Raw genomic sequence first — 23,227 nt, 5'->3', positions numbered from 1 at the left:
AGTCAAATTGTAGCTCCTATTAAAATAGATCAATCACAGCGACGGATCTTCCGAACCAGTAAGCCTGTTTTTCCACTAGGCAAATTCATTCGCGCGAAACGAATAGTGTTGACGCATGCGTATTCTAATTTTCATCCACTTCTGTGACGCGCAAAAGTGCCAAACCACGACTTTCTATCATTACCGAAATATATGTAAAAAAAAACAAGTAAAAAGTAGGTTTAGTTGCCATTTTGAACAATGAAATATTATTATGCTAATTTTGTATTCTGTAGACTACAAACATTGTAATTATTAAATGATTTATAAAGCATGAGACTTTGTAGTGTTTTTTAGAATATTTATTTTTACGTTTGTTTCATGATGATTAAAATTGCTCTACAACCACTGACTGATTCCATCAATAAAAGAACACAACTTTTTTAATTTTTTCTATTGATTTTAATCACTGTTTCACTGCGCGTTAAATATAAAGACATCCGTCATTTTGAACCTAAAAGTTAGATAAATAATAAAATATTAACACGCTCGAATCAACTCCTTTCTATCCACTTTAAATCGTAGTGAAACAATCATTACTATTTCTCTTATATATACATTTGTCATGATATATCAGTGATATATAATATGTACATATCAACAAATCTACCTACTCATCATATGGCGTTTTATAATACTATAATTTTACAATTTTTGTCATCATACAAGCAAATATGCTGTTACAACTATCCAAAATATTAATATGGTATTCTGTAATACTATTTAAAATAAAAATCAATAATAAATAAATATTCATAAGCGCTGGTATTGTTCCTCCATATGCCACTCATGGTTATTGGCACGTTTGTAATAAAACAGCAAAACAAAGTAACCTAATAATTTACGGGGCGCCATGATGTTGGCATAATTAGTCCCGAATTGCGCCCCGTATAAATGGTCTCAACACCGAGTATGATGATAAAGCATTATACCCGATATTCGAACCATGTATAAACGGCTCTAACATTTTCACGTACAAACAATATATCATCATTGAAATCTTTAGACTAATATTCAACAAAATGAAAACCAAAATCATAAAAATGTATAAATCCAAATATACAAACAACACTTGATGTGGATCTTGTCACATAAATACTTATATAAAAAACATTCCAAACTCTTCAACGTTTAAATAATACTTCTTATAATCATTCAATAAAACTTTTCAATAAAAAGTTTTGAAATCAATTAACACCTAAAAATGTCTCCCTGCTGTCACTGAGATGGATCTTTAGTAATGCTTCTGTCTATTAAGCTTGGTTCCAACGCAACGCAAGTTAGTTGACCAATCACAAGTGACAAATCGGATGATCCATCGCATCATGATTGGTCAAATTACTTGTGAAGTACGCTTACGTCCTTACGTTGCGTCTAAGTCTGAACAGAGCTTTAGTGAGCTCAAATAACATAATGTAAAATATAGTCATGTTACATAATGTAAAATAAAGCCGTGTGACAGCTATTATAATACATACGTGACAGCTACAGTGTGTTATTTAAAAGCTTCACATTATAAAACAACATTAAGTACATAAAATGCATTATTTTTAGTACAGCATTCTTCCGTGTTTTTCTCTACCTTTTCAATAAATTACACAGCTAAAGTATTTGTTTTTATTATAATATAAAATCATTAATATTTATAAAATTAAGTAGATTTTATTTGAATTCCCATGAAGATACAAAAATATTGGGAAAAGATAAAAAAATAATTTAACTTTTTAGTGCAATTTATCATCAGTATTGAATATTATCATTATAATACAATATAATCAGTAATATAACTTAAGCCATCAGCGAAAGCTCGGTGGTTGAGAGGCATGAATGCCAGGCTGATGATCTAGAGGTCATGGGTTCGACTCCCACTCTTTACGACACACGATCTGATCAATTAATATATTTATCTTAAAGGTAAAACAAAGTTTGAATAATTTTGTATGAATGGTGGCTTTTTGAACACGGCACTCTGATATTCATTAATTTAAAAGATAGCAGATGCGATACGCTTAATTTGACCTTTGACACACTGCTATTAGAATCAGTATTTATTGTGTACACATTCAATAACCTATATTACCAGTTGAATCACTTATTACACTGAACACCTGACTTGCTGAAGACTTTCTCTTCATCGATGATGGAAGCTCTTCCAAAACCTGAAAGAAATCGTTTATTTTCAAAAATACAAGAACGATTGATCCATCAGTATTAATACATTTTGATTTGTCATTGAGATAAGTGAACATAGCATTAATACTACTTATCTACACACTTCAACTTAATAGTTCAAGGATTGTAACTTACAATAAACAATACACAACTATACATTACTGTATATCCAATAACACCACATTTACCTATATTACTGTACCTACTTACCTACTTAAGAGTTCAAGTGTTGTAATGAACTAGAACCATCTTTAACTACATTAACAAATTCAACTCCTTAGTTCAAAGGTCGCAACCAACTGAAACTATCATTTGTCATATACGAATGGGAACTTTCATTGTCAACGTAAAGATTCATTGAGTACTTTTTGTATTAGAATTGTAAATTTGTGCTCAACAGAACATCATTCGAATAGGAAACGTTGACAACGCAAGCTCAAAATACTCTGGTAAATAAGTACTCAACAGAAAAACTGTACTCAACGGTAAAAATCCCAATCGAATACGACAATTAACTACATCAATATACCAACTTCAACTCCTTAGTTCAAAGGTCATAACCAATTAAACTATCATTAACTACATTAATATACCAACTTCAACTCCTTAGTTCAAAGGTCATAACCAATTAAACTATCATTAACTACATTAATACACCAACTTCAACTCCTTAGTTCAAAGGTCGCAACCAACTAAACTATCATTAACTACATTAATATACCAACTTCAACTCCTTAGTTCAAAGGTTGCAACCATCTAAAACTATTATTAACTACATTAATATACCAACTTCAACTCCTTAGTTCAAAGGTTGTAACCAACTAAACTATCATTAACTACATTAATATACCAACTTAAACTCCTTAGTTCAAAGGTCGTAACCAACTAAACTATCATTAACTACATTAATATACCAACTTCAACTCCTGAGTTCAAAGGTCGCAACCAACTAAAACTATCGTAAATAACAGTAGCAATTCAATAGTACCAAATTCCAATTTCCTACGTAAATATAATAATTATTGTTCAACTTACATTTTCACCAACCAGTTCTGATATATGTTGAACCATTTCTTCAAAGTTATTCTTCATTTTCTCGTGGTATTCAAACTGATCAGATTTCACTAATTTAGCATTTACATCAAGGCATTCTGAACAAGCAATCAAGAAATATCTGGAAGAAACAGTATGAAAAATTAACAATTGTAACATGTGTATGGAAAATATGTAAAGTTTGTAACATACTGAAACTCACTCATTCACATACAGAGGGGATACCATCGGAGGCAATACAGTGTCCCTTTATTAGGGGAGACTGTGTAATACGAGTGTTAACATTTACTACTTTTCATTCATTTCACAGAAAAGTGTTCCCTCAATGGGGGTATCTGAAAGGGGGTATCCGTATTCCACTGTATTTAAAAAGAGAAATTAGGTAATGCAATCGCACATAAAAAAATAAAAAGTAAAAATAATCTTACTTGAAAACCTGCTTTAGTTCCCACACATGTTGACTAGACCAGTTCTTCTCCTGGTTTTTGCCGAAGAAGGCTGCTGCATATGCAGTTGGCCCAGCGTTCACCTAGCAAATAATTTTAACGATAACTACTAATAATAAATGTTTTTATATTGTACTATTTTAGTCTTTATATTTTTTATTACATTTTTTTGAGCGATGAAGTCTGACATGAATTTTCTAAAAGACCAATAAATCTTAATCTGATTTTTCCTAAAAACCAGAACTAAATGCGATTTCTAAACTTCTCTATACACTATCAAATCTTATGTGACAAACAAATGTGATATACCCATATGAACACAATGATATCATATCACTACCATATTTGGGTACATTACACTTTTTTTGTCAAACTTTTCATTCATTCATAATAACATTTATTTCTTATCATTTCAAAGTAAACAAAATAACAATTTAAATTTAAATTTAAACTAGTTTGATAGTGTAGAGAGAGGTTTAGTTATTAAAACCTACACAATTTACCTGAACACTGACGCTACCCTGAAGTTTGAGTTGAAGTCCTTTGATGTCAGGAGATATCTTTGAGGTGACCTGTTGCAATTCTTTTACTCTTGTGTTCATTTCGTCGATGGCAACCTGTATTGGGCTCAGTTCTTGGTGGTTCTCGTACATCACTTTGATACGCTTCTTCACGTAAGGGAATGTGTGTGAGGCTGTCAAACAAAACAAAATTATGCATTTAGAGAAAAAAAATTCTTTGTCTTGTTGGCATGTTTAATTTCCTATGACAATGTGCTACATTTAAATAACATGCAAATAAATTGAACTTAGGGTTTAAATAGTTTTATAACAAAACTGTATATTTATAGAAAAAAATAACCAAATTCTATGTCTTACATTGGTTCCCAATAAGGATAAAAACATGAATATAATTTGAATGATAGTGCATACGTGCTGGTAAATAATATAAAATATTTCTGATGAATACACGTGAAATGTGTCAAAAATTTAATTTGTGAATTCAATTTTGTTGAATTTGTGCTGTAAGTTTGTTTAAAAACACTTATAATTATTAGAACTTAAGGTTTAAACTTGATACTTACTTGTCAGAATTGTTTTACGCATACATTGTTGGTCCACTGATCCATGTGCCTTGCCTCCTTTGGTGTAAGGCGTCTCAAAGAAAAAACGGCGAATATTGTTTGATCGTTCAAATTCTGTCTTTCGTTCTTCAAGATCCTTGTCATCAAAGTAAGGTTTCACAAATGATATTTGGATGTATGCGATTTTGTCATCTAACTTTGATTGGTCCACCTATAAACAATGGATTATAATTCATCATCATGATATCAACATTGTACCTCTACAATGCAAATTTAAGCAGTCTAATGCTCTGTCTACACTATCAAAGTTTATGTGACAAAAAAATGTGATTTGCCCATATATGGATATATGGATGATGTCATATCACCACCATATTTAAACATATCACTACCATATTTGAGCACATCACACTTTTTTTTGTCAAACTAGTTCAATGGTGTAGACAGAGCTTTACTTCTTTATCTTTCATTAAATATTAAAGATGAATTAACCATTAAATACCTTGCCTGAGTCCCGAATTAACTCCACATTATCAACACCAAATTTGTTTCCAAATAGACCAACTAGACGCTGTGAGATGTCTACAAGACCTGTGACTTTAGGCTCCTTATAAATGTATTGTTTACCGTCATCTGCACCAAAATACTAACAAATAAAACAAGCAATCATTTGTGAGGCTAATATTGAATATAGAGTCGTATATCAAAGTAATTAGTACAATGTTTACCCATTTATTATTTTACAACAAGTAGGATTCTTGTTATCCAGTATTTATATTTGATTTTCACATAACAGCACAATTAACACACTAAATACAAATGCGCTTACCATTGCTCCAAAGAAAGCAACGCGATAGTAATTTCCTAGCCATCGTTTCTGTGACATCATAACCTTTAAGACAGTTTGGTAAGCCTGGTGTAAATGACCGTATGCTGCTGCTAAGCCCTACAAACGCAAAACAATTTTTAATTAGTACACTCCATTGAGTCTTTATTGGCTTATTTTTTCATTCAAAACAAATATATCAATGATAACGATTTACTTACAGTAAAATCTCTCTGAGCCTCATAATAAGGAATAGCCAATTTGTACACCTCACCAATCAGCTCATGTCTCTCAGCTTTCTCTAACGCTTTTGTGATTTTTTCCAACTGATCTACAAAATGCTCCTATTGTAAAAGAAAGTACATTTACATAAATTTAAAGAGTTTATACTCTTTGACCCTCTTTTTTTTTCCAAATTCAATTCTCTATTTCCACTATCAAACTTTTGACAAAAAAAGTGTGCCCAAATATGGTAGTGAAATGTCATCATGTTCATATATGGGCACATCACATTTTTTTTTGTCACATAAAGTTCGATAGTGTAGACAGAGCTTCAGATCTCTGCTACACAGACACTCTTAATCTTCTCTACTACATTGCTGAGGTAGCCAATCTGATTGTGCAGCCATTTCTTACCTCTGTATACTGTACATCTTGCATCCCACCATCATCCTTCACCCCTTTCTCATCCTCTTCTACGTTGGCCGAGATCGACTTGAATACAGAACATCCTTTTGGGTAGACGCCTTTCCGTTTTAAATACTCGGCTAATATCGCAGCAATGTGAATATAGCAAAACGCAGCCTATGGTTTAAACAACAATCAGAATACAACAATAATTTACTGACATTACAAATAAATACATTTATAAAAGATTTTACAGGATTGCCCAAAAAGCTTATTTCCATTGGGATCCTTTTATAATCTAAAATAAAAAACATAAACTTTACAAAGTATGTCATTTTAATGTTTATTATGAATATTGAGTGGGAATAGTAACACAAAGGATCATATATTTTGAGAGAATTAAGACATTTGTATACCTCAGAATAGTTGCCATGTTTGTTGTGCGTTTCTGCCATACTCTCCAACCAGGTTCTTCTTAACTCTGGCGTACTGGAGTAAGACTTGGCCAGACTATACTGCAGATCCACATACATCTCTGGGTCATTTTCATGCTCTTTCATCTGTGCTGTTGCCATCAAGACCGTCCTAATTTTCTTGGTCAGGTCACGAACTTGTGAAGGGAAGTGAGAATTCTGTAGAAAGAGAGATGTAATAATATATTTTTTATATGCACCACACACTGTACGCAAAAAAAAAAGTGGAATTGCTACAGCTATAGCCAGTGGAGCAGTCCTTTGCTCCTAAATGTAAGAAGAAGAAGATTTTTTTATTGATACAGCCCAGATGAAAGAATATTGTTTTCCAAAACCTTGACACTTTCTTTCTGACTGTTTTACTTTACTGCTTTCATTTAGCTTTCTGCTTATTTGATTTTCTATCTCCATTGAGATGCAGCCACTTATACCCACAGCATTGTATATTTGTCAGTAATTTGGCTTTAATTTATAATATATCATTTATTATGATTATTTAACATACCTGCATTGCTTTATCATTGTTGGCGTAATTATTCACAATTGCCAATGACTCCTGGAAGCGGCCACTGTCAGCATCAGATATTAGCTTTGATACAGCTATTATCACCTACAAACACAAAGTATAGATGTTATAGTTTGAAGAATGGCTATAACAAAGTCTTGAAAGGCCAATTTGCACAGGCGAATGGAAACATCAAGTAGCAAAAAACAAAAAATATAGAATCTATGTTCTTTCATATAATCATTTACACAAAACACAGAGGAGATGCGGTTAAATGGAAACCGTCTGAGGATAGATACATATTCTATGTGGGACAAGCTACTCAGTTTTCCGCTTACCGTTACCGCTCGCTTTATTAGTTTATAACTATTGTTATGTTATCATATCGAAAACGCAATCTCACACGTTCATACCAAGGACAATATGTTAGATTTCTCCAAGTGTGAATCAGGCCTTAACCAACCTGTAAATGAACTCTGACAAATTCCTTGCGACCAGTAAATTCAAAGTTACTCCTCATCAAAAGGTAGAGCAATGCACATGCTTCATTACGTGTTGATGGAACACGTGAATTACAACACTTAAGAATCTCCACACACAAATCACCAACTAACGTTGAACTGCCTTTGAACATGGCGATTGGAAACTGTAAGTAAAATATTTGAATTTTAATATTAAAATGTAGAAATAAATATATATATAAATACTACATTCTTTGATTTTAAAGTTCACTAAATAAGAAACAGCCATATTCATTCATTCAATCTTTTATTTCGGAATGTCTGTGGCCAATTTTTTCCCTTAGCCTAAGTGTGATTGGTGAATACGGCCACTGGTCCATAGAAAGTAACAATAAAAGTAATAAATAAACTGTACTGATTATTTACAATAAGACGACATGCTTTAATCTAAGAATGTTATATGTAATCAGGACAGTAGGTATGCTAAAACTGCTAGTAGAAGGTTATTGATGTAAACATTTTCACTTCTTCACAATTTGGAACTGGTAAAAGATTATAGTATACTTTACCTTATTTACTAATGCCCTTAATGATGCAAATGTGTGCTTGTAGAGTGTCTCTGATTGGCCGAATTGCAGGATAGTTATAAATATCTCTTTCACTTTCAGCATTAATGGGTTATCTCCATCATTAGCATCAAGCTGGTTCTGCAACACAAATTTAAAAAGTTTAAATACAATTGCAAACTGTTTAGTTTATTTGCATCACCTAAGGCTCTGTCTACACTATCAAAAAAAGTGTGATGTACCCAAATATGGTAGTGATATGATGTCATCATGACCTTGTAGCTCTGTCTACATTAAAAAAATGTGCTAATTTTATGGTAGTGATATGCCCAAATATGGTAGTGATATGACATCATAATGTCCATTTATGGGCACATCACATTTTTTTGTCGCATAAAGTTTGATAGTGTAGACAAGGCTTAAGAAATAATTAGTTAGAATCTTGACTTTTCATCTTACCTTAAAATTCATACAATACTGTCCAAGAACATCTAAGACAATGAGACCAACTTCATGGGACATGTTTGCCTCAAGAACTGCTCGTTGATTTGCTTCAGTATCGGTGAGTGGAAGAAATGTTGCTGCTGCAAAAGTAGTAAAACAAACGATTGGAATAAAAAAGTGAGCTAAATCAACAAGATGTAGGATTCTTATAACACATTTAGCAACAACAAAAACAAGATTATAAACAATGACTTACATGAACTTGTGTCAATTGCGGCGACTGAACGCGTAACTAGAGGGCGCTGTCTCTGAGCAGGTAATGTTTTACTCTTTTCTTCATTCCAACTAGATTTTTCGCGAAACCTGAAATAAGACAAATTAAAATCATTAAATTAAGCGGTGATATTTTGGTTATGTTTTGAATTTTAAAAATAAAATTCTTTTTGTTCAAAAAGTTGGATATACAGAGTAACAACAGAAAGAATTTCCAGTAAATTATAGATGCTAAAATATTCACATTCATTAGTTATGAACTTTGACCTAACAAGTAAAAGCAGATTTACAGCAATAAAGCTCATTGCAAAGTTAAACAAAGAACAAATAGTCTGAAATGAATGAAACATAGTTTTAGCAAATGATTTTCAAAAGAAGAAAGAGAGCACAGCATTCAATGTCACTTTGTATGCTAGCATACATTAACTTAACAATAACAGTAATAGTCTTGCTAGCAATCAGACATCATGCAATTTACATTTACATAGCAGAGAAAATAGAAATCATGGACTAAAGTGTCTTCAACACCTGCTCCGGCACGGTTCCAGTATGGCTCCAACAAATCAAATCGAAATGTAAATGTTTCGTTTTCATGTGCCTATAGCCACATGAAAACATTGACGTTTGATTTGATCATCCGGCAGCGGACCGAAACCGTACCATAACAGGTGTGAAAGGCCCTTAAGGCAGATTAACTATTGATGAGGGGATGAGGGTATTATAATAATATAACTGGAAAGGAGCAATTGATTCTTTCTATCGTACACTGTGCTGCCATTCAAAGTCCTCCTCCATCATCTATTATTGTGTATGATTCAGTTTGTCTTCTGGTATTTGGAAAATTTTGAAATAGCAAATTTGGAAATATGTATGATTTATAGAACTGTAACCAGTAAAGTTACCGAACATAGCTTAAATGGCAGAAGCAGAAACCAATATACCGTAGTGTATAATTTATTTATTATTTATTAAAAATTTGGCAAATAGCCCAATAGGAAACCGTGGGTCAATGGCCCAACACAGAAGTGAACACTTGAAACAATATAATAAATATTCAAAAATTGTTGAAAAACAAAACAACACTACAGAAGTTTGTGTGCAGTTTAAATGTTCATTTTGAATTGGCAAAATCTTCACTGCCAATAAAGATCAAGATTTTGTGTTGTAAAGAACTTAGTTGAAAAAGTTAGTTAAAACAAACACAAGAATACCAAACAATGCTGATCTAACATGCAGATGTCGATAGGCTTACCATTGGAAAGGATTTGATCAAGATGACAAAAATCATAAAAGAAAATATAAACAATGAATGAATAATGTTAACTGTGCAACTATCAATTAAGTAACTACTTAGTCACACTTAAGTACCATGTCAAAATGAATTACTGCAGTTACTGTAGTACATAACTACAGTTAGTTTTCTTTGTAAACCAGTTTTTGCAATTATTTAGCCAGTAATTCTTCAATAATTATACACACTGTTTTTTTATTGCAGTAACCTAGTAAACTATACTATACTACATTGAAAAAACCTAAAATCATACGTTACTGAGGTAAAAAAAAGTTGCTACTGCAGTAACTGCAGTAGAATCATTTTGACATGGTCCCTCATAAGGCCAGGTTTAAAGTTGCATTCACACCAAACCCAAAATTGATCCAACATTCTTCTTCTTTAGTTTGTTACCAATACCAAACCAAATTTGTATTAGGTGTGAATCTACCTTCAATCTATCTAAACTTGTTAACCTTTAAACTTTGAAATTACTAAATTATTAAAATACCATAATCCTGCAGAAATGCAGAAAATAAATTGAAGATTGTTAAATATATTGTATAAAGAATATAAGATATTATTTTGGTGGAAAATATATCTAATTTTACCAACTAATAATATAATAACCTACACCAGATTTAGAGAGTTTCAGTGTTTCACAAACATAAATGTTTTAATATATACTACACAAAAGACATTCACATTTCAAAAGAATAGACAAATGGTCATGTACAAGATGCATTAGGTTAGGTAGAGTGGGGAGGGGACAGGGGGCTGGGGAGAGGAGGAATAACAAACATTTTATCATGCAAATTTTGAATATGTAATGAATAATTTATCTGTTTTTATTCTAATTATTCTAAATAATTCAATTAAGGTTAGAGAGTCTAATTTTCAAAATCCATTCAACCCAATTCTCCACATGTATCATTATGCAAATTTCATGCAAATCACTTGTGCATGCTAATACTTCCTACATTGTGTATGAGTGACCAGCAAAGCAGCTTTTATGCAATTTTCTGGTGAACGGCCTGGTAATGATAGCAAGCAAATGGTACAAATAATAATATGCAAAATAAACAAAATGTGTAGTTTAATTCTCCCAATACAGTTGGCCTAATATGTCTGGTTTTCAGAATCAAATGCAATTTTGGAGTTTTTTTTCCAATTTCAGAAAGTGCTGTATTGAGAGAGTTGACTGAATTAGCGTTTTGGATTATCTTATTACTAGAGGAAGCAAAAGCGTGTAAGGTTATCATGGAATGTTTATTATTATTTTATTTGAAAATTATTTTGACAAACTAAATACAAATTATAATTCAAATGTTACTGAATGGTTTGATTTAATTAGGAGATTTGCATAACTGAATTTTGAGTTATTATTTAATTATGATAAACTACAATGGATTGATGTGTTAATGGAAGAACAACCATGGTTAAATAAAATGGAATTGCAATAATGGAAGAGTAACAACTGTGAAAATGTACAAATAACACAAATCACACAAAACAAAGTTAAATAAAATACTTAAGAATATTTAAATTTATGGTTTATAAACTTAAATTTATTTGACAAGTTATTGATTGAGTTTTGTCAACTTTGTAACAGAATGCTACACTAAAATAATTTATAATCAAATCTAAGTACCAAAATTGAAACCTACCTTGCTGAAATGATCTGTTTTTTGCCAATGTATCGAAAGTGAAATAAACAAGTCCTGTAAGGTAAAATTTACATATTTAACAATATAAAGCTTTAAACCCATAACATTAACCAATGTCTACACTTTCAAACTTTATCCGACAAAAAAATGTGATGTGTCCATATATGGACATGGTGATGTCATATCACTACCATATTTGGGCACATCACACTTTTTTTTGTCAAACTAGTTTGATATTGTAGACAGAGCTTTAAATAGGGATTATAGGCCAGTATTAGAGTCTGTATGGTACATACAGAACATATTAAGTTCAAAACATACCTTCTTCCTATGGTTTAAGAGGGCTAGGCCAGTACTAGAGTCACAGGACAAACTTACATACGTCACCCAATTAATTAAGTGATTACTTACATCATTAATTCAAAGAACTGTAGAGTGTCATCTTCTGACGCCTGTGCCCACCAGCCAAGCATCACCTCTGAAAAAAACAAAACAGTCCAATAAAATGTAGAAGAAAATCTAAAATTATTAGTTTTCAGCTATATAGTATATTACCTTTCTGTGTATATACTGTAATAATAAAGTAAAATCGTGTAAAATTGTTGATTGAACTTAAAGTTTATCCATATTGTATCTAATATATGGATTTCAGATTATGGATGAATATTTTATGTTACACATTTACAGTGAGAAGAACCTCCTTATTTAATATATATTCTGAATTAACTGGCACAAACCACTGATGGGATATTGAAATATTTTTTATTTTTTAAGTTTTATCAGTTGTGTCTATTTTTGTAAATAGTTTTGGAATCATAAGTTCTGTAAATTGTTTTATAATTGTTTTATAATTTGTGGAAAACACCTATCTGGTGATTCAAGTGTTGCATCTGTTTTGAAATAAAGTTGTTTTTTTATTTATTATTGTCAACATGAAATTTACCTTCATTGATATCCTTGACAATGGAAAGTAGACAGATAAGTAGATCTTTAATTTCAGTTTCTGCCAATCGATCAAACATGACAACAGATTTTGACCTCATGCTGCCCTGGCGATTATCATCTTTGTCGAGGAAGGGGACAGCAGATCCATTGGTCACAGTGCTACTCAAAGACGTGCTGGAGTTACTGTGACTTCTGTCAAGCTTGTTGGGTAAATTTGGAGTTCCTACAACAAGAAATTTAGCAAGAAGTTAAATTAAAGAGTAATAATGCATATATGACACTCAGCATTTTAACAGAAAGTTCTCTATTATTTTACGAAGGCATGATAAAAGAGAGATGAGCTATATATAGTATTGGCGGCTATTTTCATTTTTAATTCTTTTTATATGCTGATCATTAGACTTTTATATATTAAATATAATATATCTCAACATTAAACTCTTAGTTGTATGCAAACATACCCTTGTATATAGGTGCATGCTATGTAAATTAGTATTATAACCTTTTTTATTATAAACATCACCAGTATAAATAAACTGTTTATTACAAACAAATTATTCAAATAATATTAGGTATATGCAAATTTATATAATGCAATTTTTGTTTAAGTTAGTCTCATGTTATATGCAAATATTCCTGTAAATGATATAAAACATTAATATAAAAACATTAGTATAAATGATACCTCAAAACATTCACGTGCAAAAATAAAATACGTCTTGTTATATTGTTAAGAAATAAGCAATGTTACTTGAAATAGATAATTTAAGCAGGGAGCATAGATTGTGTTGGGGCAAGTTTTAAAATATATAGGAACATACCGGAAATTACATTTTCAATATTATTTTGATATCTACTACGAAAAATAGTTTATTTCTACATATTTGAACTCAAATAGGTAGATTGTTTTTAGTCATCTCTGATGCAAATATTTAGTATATTTGAGGTTAATTGCAGAAAAAGGTGAAATATGGTTTTGCAAAATGTCTTTATTTGTTTACAAGTAAACAAATTCAATTCATTATCAAATATAAACTATTAGGTTATCAAGCACTAATATAATATATAAGAATTATATACAAATTCTCTTTCTGTTAGCTCATCATTATGCTTATATATTCTATAACTGACAGACAGACAAACATTTCCTGGACTAAGCAAGTTTACTTGTTAAAAATTGTTAAAATCAATAACAAAAGCTAGTTTTTTTTTTAAAAAGAAAAGTATTTATTTATAGTAAAGCTACCGTTTCAGAAAAACTGCATGGAAATGAAGATATGATAAGTTTACTAAGCTGCACTAAGTTACATTATAAATGACAAATTTTTAGTGACCAGAGATTTTGTTAAAATTAATTCATATTAATCATTAATTATATTAAATAAACCAATTAATTCACTTTATTGCATCATGTATACTTTGATGAAGTTGACAATTAGGTTAAAATATTCAGAACATTTATTGGAAAAAAATTAAACGAAGGTCAAAGGTTGGCTTCCTACAAGTGTGTTTGAAATTTGTCATTTATAAATCAACTACTTATTATGTTTTCTGCATCAATAGCCACAGCAATCAAAGCTTTTGTATCTACTATAGCACACAACAAACCTGGCAATGATCTAATAGCCGGTTTAACATTATCCCATTCTTTAAGATCGATTAAGTTTTCTTTGGATAATGTAAGGCTACTTCCAATTGGCGTACTCGGATTTGATATAAGCGGACTAAAACTTGGCCGTTCTGGAAAAAATATTGAGAGCATCTAACTAAATAATTCTAAACATTTTATTCTTCTTTTTACATCAACTATTTATTCTATAAATGACTGCTTACAGCTGTTTTTACCATAATAAAAATGAGCACATTTTTTAACTTGTTTTTGTTCAAAAAAAAAGGCTAACATGTTGAGAATGAAAAAGAAGTTTAGTAATATTCATTCTTAGTTACTGATATATTAGATGAAGTTACAATGAGTTTAACCATGCAATGCATATTTCTAGCTTGATTCATTTTTTGTTGTGTTCATGCAATTTTTAAAAACTATTTTCTTTTTTTATAAAGTATTACTCCTAAAACGCTATGATCTAGGACTCAGTGATGTGTACTTTAAGATTCAATTTGGTAAAGTTTTTATTCAAGGTTTGAAATACCACATATTTTAAATAGTTATTCAGGCAAGTAATTTGACCAATCACAACGCGATGCATAATTCAAACAAGTGATTGGTCAACTCACTTATTGTATTGGGACCAAGTGGGAACAAAGTTTAAAGCTCTGTCTACACTATTACAAAAAAAGTGTGATGTGCCAAAATATGGTAGACATGACATCATCCTGTCCATATCATATATACATACATATATGTCAAGCTAGTTCGATAGTATAGACAGAGCTTTACACCCTCTTTAGTATTAAATATTAACTCGTAGAGTCGTAGATCTTTGCAATTCAAAGCATATATTACATCATGCAAATTGTAAATTGTTTATCAGTGCTGAGATATCATACATATATGATATACATATTTGTTTACGTGTAGGCTAGTAGATCCAGATGCTATTATTGATACGAAGAAGCGGTTATCAAGTGAGATTTAATTTTAAAAAATGAGCAATTTATGAGAAATTTGCTTTTGAGTATCGAACCTGGAAGACTCCATGATAACCTATATTTATTCTTTTCACTTTGAGATCGAGTCTTCTTCTCTACGCCGTTGTTATTGAGCCCTGGGGGAAGGGAAGGGGTAAAGGTAAAAGTACTTGTTTTTGTATATTTATGATGTAATTATAATAATAAGTAATAATTTAAAAATTCTTGATTTTTTAAGTCAAGATAAATTTGTTTGTATTATCAAAATTAGGAATGTCAAATTAAAGTATCATATAGCTTTAAATTAGAATTTCTAATAAATAAAACTATTTTTTTCTGAAATGAAAACATTGACATTAATATGTTGACCTCTTTCTCTTCACGAGTCTAGAAGTCAAGAAGGTAGAAAAATTAATTGTTTGCAGTATCCACATTTTTGGTGAACCTATTAGAAATAGATAAGTTACTCTGACAAGTTAAAGAATATTAATTAAATAGTTAAAATACTAAAATAGTAGTAAGCCCTCATAAAGACATCATTACATACCAACTTCATGAGACTTATCAGAAATGCTGCAACAATGAAAGTGACATCACTGTCATAAATTGAATGAAAATGGTTTAGTTTTGTGATAGTACGACAAGATACAGGCAGCATCCTTTTAAATCTCATGAACAAGGTTTTTAATCAAACCGTCACCAATAACTCTTTTGAAATGAAATCGTGCAGATTATCAGTGAAAATATATATAATATGCTACACAGAATGTCATAAGCAATCCAATATATACCATAACATTCATGAGGATTGCAAGCAGAGACAGACAACAGGCAAATATGAAGATGATCTGGATACGGAAACAGGACAAGACAAGAATGAAGTGTTTGGAACAAACTTCAACAACGAGATGAAACAAGACAGACAAACCAAGATACACCAATGTTTACAGCAGATTACTCTTAATTAATCAGTTTTAATAAAATATTTCTAACTAGGAGGAAAGATACGCGCTACGAAATGTACTTTAAAAGTTTTTAAGGCTATTGCCAAAAATAGTCTATGTAGTGAGGTGTGGAGATTACATTTTGGTTGCCAATTTTGTATTTTTATGTGTTTTTTTTCTGATTGTGTGTGTGTTTCATTATGATAGCTTTTACATTTTATATCGAAATGTATATTTTTTAAACTTCAATTTGTTAAACCAAAGTTGCAATAAAAAATATGATTATTGATTATTTATTATTCAATATGGTGGATAATTTTCCAATAGTTTAAGTCATAATGTGTATGGATGTGTACAGTGTCTTTATCAGAAAAATCGAATAAACTCTGTGTCTTATGTAAAGATACATGTTTTGGATTTGATGTCTTTATAAATATCCAATCTGCAGACAGTACTGTTTCGATCTTATTAGATCTCGTCATTGCTGAAATGTACAGCAGAACTGGCACAATATATAGGCTGAGCCAGTTATGTGGGACATGGTACACTGATTATGAACACAAAGAGTGCACAAACTCTAACTCTTGAAATAAAGAAGTTATATAAATATATAACTTAATAATTAGATATATAATAATAAGATATTAAATCACTGATTAATTAGGAGTAAACACTGTACATTGGGAGTGTCTTGGCTGACACATCATGCGACAACCATGGCAACCAATCAACGTGCCCGTTACAAACCTGAAGAACTCATGCGTCGTATAACTGGAGAGTCTGATGATGCGTTCAAAACATTAATGTTGGATTGCGAATAATGTCTAATTCCTATAAAAGTAGAGTTAGTATATAATGTGATAGTATGTTGTACTATAATAAAAACATGCATGTTAGAATAACACAATGTATCCCACATATATGTTCCAATAAATTATAATCTCTTAAAAAAAGAACATTAAAAAGTATCTCTTGTAAAAATATACAAATACACATAAAATTTGAATATAAATACTATATTTAAATAGTTATATTTTTATATAATATTTCGATATCAATATACAAAGAATTTGTATTTTTGTGCAAAAATTTACCAAATCTGTTTAATTATCTGACATCATAAGAACATACAAGCTGATAAATAAACTGCAACACAACACATTTAACACAAACAAAACATTCATTAAATAAAAACTGTTAAAAACTAAAAAACATTTTTCTTTAAGATTAACACACAAACACACATTGAGTTTTAATTCAAACGAAATTGAAAAAAATAGTTGTAATTCTACGAAATTGAAAAAAAAAATCAAAAGCAAACTTTAAAAACAATTTTTATAACAAATTCAAATAAAAGTCAAAGTTATTTTGAAGAACAGCAAAATTAAAAAGGAAATGAATGAAGCAACAATACCTGTGGGAGCCGTCATGATATTACATGTGTAAAGCTTTTGGTCTTTTTAATGAATGAAAATAAACAATTTGAACATTATAATAAATTATAATTTAAATTAAGTATCCAGTAATTTCAAATAAAATTTAATAAAATAAACAACATAATTTATCCAATTAAAATGTTGAAAAAAAAAATTTAATAAAAAATATTACTTTTTCACCTCATTTCAACTAATACTATTATTACTATTTTCAGCTGTGGAATTAAAGATATATTGTCCCCCTGAAAACATTTTTTTTTTAATTTTTTGTCACATAATAGTTAATTGGAAAAAAATTATTTACCTGAAAAAACAGTAATTTAAAGCAACAAATAGTCAAATTGACAGGAAGTCAATGGGTTTCGGTTGAATTCATTTATATTATATATTATTAAATTTAGTTTTTTTTCGATGGAAGTGATTAACTTTATTATAACTACAAAATGGCCTATTCATTTTTCATGTCTTCGGGGGACGATCTTTAAACATTTTGTGAGATGAAGGATAAACACCATATAAGGTATCACCTAGGTAAATGCATAGAAACAGAAAATACATACCTCTTCCAGCGATTGCATCAAGAACAGTTGAATCACGGTTGAGTGAGCGTGACTTTGAACTAGACATGCTTCCATGGCGTTCATGCTGGGGACCATCAGGAAGACCGGTAGAGATCTCCGCAATGGAGGCATCTCCGTTAATATGCTGCCCAATGCCAGGAGTAGTCGGTACATCTCGGATGTTGAGGCGTGGTGCGTTCTCCAGAATAATGGATACAAATGGAAGATAGAGGGTTCCAATTCTGGCTCGATGTTGCTGAAAATTAGAATAAGTACATGCTTAAACTATGATAGAGGGGCTAGCCAGTCTTGGTAGAACAAAATTAGAATATAAAAGATTTAAAAGGAAAAAATGTAGACTTTAGCACAATAACAAACTATCAAACAAATCGTGGAAAGCGTAATATCGAAATGACGGAAAATGTTTCAAGAGAGAGAAAGTTAAACTTTGATAGAGTGAGCTAGTCTTGGTAGACATTTTGTACTTCCTCCAATAACATTGTTTCCTTACCTTTGTTGAATAGCGGTCATCAGCACTGTGTTTGGCGAGAAGGTTACGTATGACATTAATACCCATCTGGCGCACTTCTGGACCTTCGTGTAGAGTTGCTCCGACCTCACGCAGCAGGATTCCCACTAAGAAATGATTCTGACAAAATTCCTCCGTCAAGGTATAATCATATTGTAAATCTGTGAAAAGAAAAACAATTTCAATTTAAATTCTTTGAAAATTCTATATAATTATATAATATTTTGTATTAATAATAATTATAAATTGTTTTTATATAGCGCTGTTTTATACACAATATTATAATTTTTGCTTTGTCATAATGAAACATAGTGTAATGTTTATATTCTATAAGCAAAACAGATTACAGGTACTATGCGATAAAAACAAGCTGTTTAGACACATACAGTAAGCCATAGTGTAGTCTCCTCAATCAATTAATTCTGTACATCAGTCATCTGATTCATATAAACAAGATTCTATGTAGGCATTAAGTGTCCTTTTATACTAAAATTACAGAGTAAATTTGTCTACAGGTTTATAATGGGAACTCTTAACTGTATATGACAAATAGAGTGTACATAAGCTATTCTTAAATTAAACTTCTTTTTAGGACAAAATACATTTTTTATTTCTAATTATTTAAATACTGGGTCCCTAATGATCAGCTTCGAGAAGATGGAACACCCTTGTTAAATATTATTGAAATAAATAAATAACTACTACTGCTTTTATTGCATTAAATTTGCAAACATAAATTTTCACTTCAGAAACAATATCAATAGACAAACATGAACATCATATAAAAAACAATTTTTTTTAAAGATTTTGTTTTTGTGATGCAAAGCAAGAGACATATTGAAAGCAGGAAGCACAAACCTTTGATGGTGTGTTTGCTGCTGGCCAGTGACACTAGCAAAAGAAGTAAAGAAAAGAGAGAAACATGCTTTAGGGTGATCATTGCAAGCATAATGCATTTCATGATTAATATACAGACAGGCAGATAATATAGGGTGAACATGGTATCAACATTTGTACGACCCACGTGAGGGTGTATGGCGCAGTGTGTAGGTGTGTCACTGCTGGCTGGGACATCCTATCGAAAGCTATTGAGTTCACTGTTGAAGTGTGTGAATGTGTGAATGTGTATTGTATGTACGTTTTATTGTTCATGTAAAATCCGGAATAAATTGAATAGAATTGAAGTGTGTTGGACTATCGAATGCACTCTCATCGCATTGCTTGTATCCTTAGGCAAGACACTTTACTTACGTTTGCCTCTCTCCACCCAGGTGTATAAATGGGTACCCGGTTAGATCAAGACACAATTTTGCGCTGAGTAATAGCTGTATTATGGGAGTATGTTTCCATACGTGTTTGATCCAAAAAATGACTGGGGTAATAATGTGAAGCACTTAGAAGCATTGTGCAATAAGCGCTATATAAGGACGAATATTGAAATAGTAACTTGACATAAAAGAGGAACATTGTTAGTTGATAATTTCATTGATTGTGATAATGATGTCATTGAATAGATGATCACTGGATGAACGGTTCTATTAACAGGAACAATATAAAAATGGCAAATTGAAAAGATTATTAAATATAGTTGCAAATAAATATATAATAAAATATAAATAATATAAGAGTGCAAAGCAAGGCAAAATGCAATTATAGTGAGCTCATGCAAACAAAGTGGTTTAAAAAAAATGTTTCCAAATCTAACTGTTCTAACCATTAACTTGTAACATAAATTACATTGTCATAAATACATATATTTCTTAATTAAGTAAATGACATATAAACAGAATCTATATAAATATATAATTCTATGACCAATAATAATTACATTATCAACTGTATTAAATAAAAAACTACCCATCACCAATAATTAAATTAATAATATAACTCCCATAATTCAAACTCTCCAAAAAACAACATTTTTTAAGGCCCAAATTCTTCCCTACCATGTCAAATATATCTGAAAATGAGATATGATTTTGGGCCAATATTTAAATGTTTGGTTTTGGGAGAGTTTAATACATACAGTGTATAATAATAAGAATTATAAAGTAATGTATAATGAAATAAATAATAAATGTATCAAATAACAGAAAATAAAAAGAACTAAAATAAAAAATATAATGTTGATAAAAGTGAAAAGAATTTCATATACAGAAGTTTGAATAGTTCATTGTGTTCATCAAAATATTTGCTTTTTTTAAAAATTTTTTAACAAAGGCAAATATAGTAACAGATTTATAAATAAAGTTTGTAAAATTCTCATAAAAATGTTTCATTAAGTAATGTATACAGTGAGGTAATGGAATATTTGTTATACATACAAATACACCGCTATATTTGTAGTGACCCAAATAATTACAAAAGTGAGTGATAATTGAGAATATTGCCATGGTGATAAGTTGCAATAGTGATATGGTGATCATTGTGAATAATAAGAATGCCAATTGCTGCTATGGTAATATGATGTAGATAAGAATTTAAACAGAATTTAAACTGAATGAATGTAAAAAAAATGAATATATTTCATGACTGACTGAACACAAGAAAGTGATTAAGCATGTGTGTGAGTGTTTGGACTTGAGTGCAGACTTAATGTTTGTGACTTAATAGTTGAGTGATTTGTGTGGTGGGGATGCCAGAATTTAAATTATACCCCACGCACCATCATTAGAACGGTAATAGTATGAGTCGGAGTATCCTATAAGAAAAGAAATAAAATCACTTTTTCTAAAAAATAAGTTTAAATAAATTGTTTCTTTTGGATGAAACAATTATGCATTTGATTTCATTTTGTAATTTTCAGATATACATGGAATAAAACAAAAATAATATATTAAGAGAAAATATGAAAAATGAAAAGATAAAGACACTGTAAACGTAAAAGAACAAACAAATTGATGTTAAATATAAAAATACCAAGAATAAAATATATAATAGATATTATTAATAATAATTATTACAATCATTATTACTACAAACATGTAATAACAGCTTATTTACAATTTTCTACGTAACATTCCTTATTACAAACCATTATTTTAATTCATACCACTAGTGTTGTGAGTAGTAGTACACAAGGAGTTTTCCTTTCTTCTTTTACAAAGGGTAAAATGCTATTTACTAGTACAGGTATATGGTTAGATTTTGTGTTGGAAAAAAAATTTGAACATTAAGGCAAATTTTTAAAAAATCAGAAAAACAAGAGAAGTAATAAGATCAATATTTATATGGAATTGAGTTTGACATAGGTTGATTCAAGGACATAGTTTGAAAGATAAAAAGTGTAATAAAAAAAAAACAGTAAATTCAAATTCCAAAAAAATGTAAATCTCATTCTTTTTTATACCTCCGAAGAAAAGTTCCTTGGATTGAATATTCATAAGACCTGTATTGAATATTCATAAGAACTGTATTAATATTCATAAGAACTGTATGAAAATTTATAAGGCCTGTATTGAATATTCATAAGGTCTGTATTGAATATTCATAAGACCTGTATTGAATATTCATAAGACTTGGATTGAATATTCATAAGATCTGGATTAATAATCAATAAAGTCACATCAATAAACATTCATGTTCAAATTCCCATGCTATATGGAAACAAGTAGGATTTCTGGTTACAATCCCATCATGCCTTTAGATGCATCCCATCATGCTGTACGAGGATACGCACTCACCACGTAGTATTTTCATTAGGTGATCGTCATTTGTGTCGTCTGTTCCGTCAATTGTTTCAGGAATAAGTACTGGTATATTGGAGTCTTAAGTAGAATTGTATAAATATACTTAACATAGACTTAATATTTAAGATTCTATCTTTGACAAGTATTGATGCAATTTGTTTAGTTTTGTGTGTTAAATTACAAAGATTAAAATGTCTAAATAAGTAAAATACAAATACAAGCAAATAAAGTATTTTGAAATATGAGTTAGTACATCAGTTATAATACCAAATGAAAAAGTATTAGAGAAAGAGATTAAAATATTTTTAAATAACCTAATATCAAAATATTACAGTGCTATTCTACTGACAAACAGTAATATCTATACTAACATACTAAATAATAGGAATTCATATTCATAGAGATATTATATAATATCTCTATGATATATGTTTTTACACGTCGCATATGTGTATTAGTGTCAAAGGTTATATTAACTTTTGACCTATTAGATGAGATGCACAACGGATTAGTCCATTTTGATATTGGGGTTTATGGAGAGAGATATAACTGATACCTATTTTAGTATTATCAAATCAAACATTAGTACTGTAACAATGTATTAAAAATGTATGAATAATGTAGTGTAT

General features: G+C 30.3%; 1 protein-coding gene across 18 annotated transcripts in view; it reads right to left on the bottom strand.

Annotated features, from left to right (window-relative positions):
* Positions 1-418: 418 nt before the first annotated feature.
* Positions 419-23,227, bottom strand: part of LOC144842352 (dedicator of cytokinesis protein 9-like) — a 54,819-nt gene continuing 32,010 nt past the window's right edge. For 4 of the 18 annotated variants that reach the window (XM_078698787.1, XM_078698793.1, XM_078698792.1 and 1 more), the window contains 24 exons: positions 22,593-22,676; positions 18,892-19,070; positions 18,381-18,636; positions 17,799-17,840; positions 17,132-17,215; positions 14,460-14,591; positions 12,850-13,074; positions 12,318-12,384; positions 11,907-11,960; positions 8,953-9,059; positions 8,712-8,836; positions 8,256-8,393; positions 7,689-7,871; positions 7,226-7,330; positions 6,664-6,879; positions 6,257-6,424; positions 5,842-5,964; positions 5,624-5,740; positions 5,297-5,440; positions 4,795-5,005; positions 4,214-4,404; positions 3,693-3,793; positions 3,247-3,385; positions 419-2,198 (listed from right to left, as the gene is read on the bottom strand). In XM_078698787.1, the coding sequence (XP_078554913.1) occupies positions 2,103-2,198; positions 3,247-3,385; positions 3,693-3,793; positions 4,214-4,404; positions 4,795-5,005; positions 5,297-5,440; positions 5,624-5,740; positions 5,842-5,964; positions 6,257-6,424; positions 6,664-6,879; positions 7,226-7,330; positions 7,689-7,871; positions 8,256-8,393; positions 8,712-8,836; positions 8,953-9,059; positions 11,907-11,960; positions 12,318-12,384; positions 12,850-13,074; positions 14,460-14,591; positions 17,132-17,215; positions 17,799-17,840; positions 18,381-18,636; positions 18,892-19,070; positions 22,593-22,676 (3,287 nt within the window). In that variant the 3' untranslated portion in view covers positions 419-2,102. Of the gene's footprint in view, positions 2,199-3,246; positions 3,386-3,692; positions 3,794-4,213; positions 4,405-4,794; positions 5,006-5,296; positions 5,441-5,623; positions 5,741-5,841; positions 5,965-6,256; positions 6,425-6,663; positions 6,880-7,225; positions 7,331-7,688; positions 7,872-8,255; positions 8,394-8,711; positions 8,837-8,952; positions 9,060-11,906; positions 11,961-12,317; positions 12,385-12,849; positions 13,075-14,459; positions 14,592-15,496; positions 15,578-17,131; positions 17,216-17,798; positions 17,841-18,380; positions 18,637-18,891; positions 19,071-19,767; positions 19,801-22,258; positions 22,298-22,592; positions 22,677-23,227 lie in introns of all 18 variants that reach the window. The other 14 variants (XM_078698794.1, XM_078698802.1, XM_078698804.1 and 11 more) reach the window with 10 other exon arrangements.

This window comes from Antedon bifida, chromosome 5 (assembly GCF_963402885.1).
Source record: "Antedon bifida chromosome 5, ecAntBifi1.1, whole genome shotgun sequence".
In the NCBI taxonomy this organism is placed as follows: domain Eukaryota; kingdom Metazoa; phylum Echinodermata; class Crinoidea; order Comatulida; family Antedonidae; genus Antedon; species Antedon bifida.
This window is presented reverse-complemented; position numbering and strand designations above follow the sequence as displayed.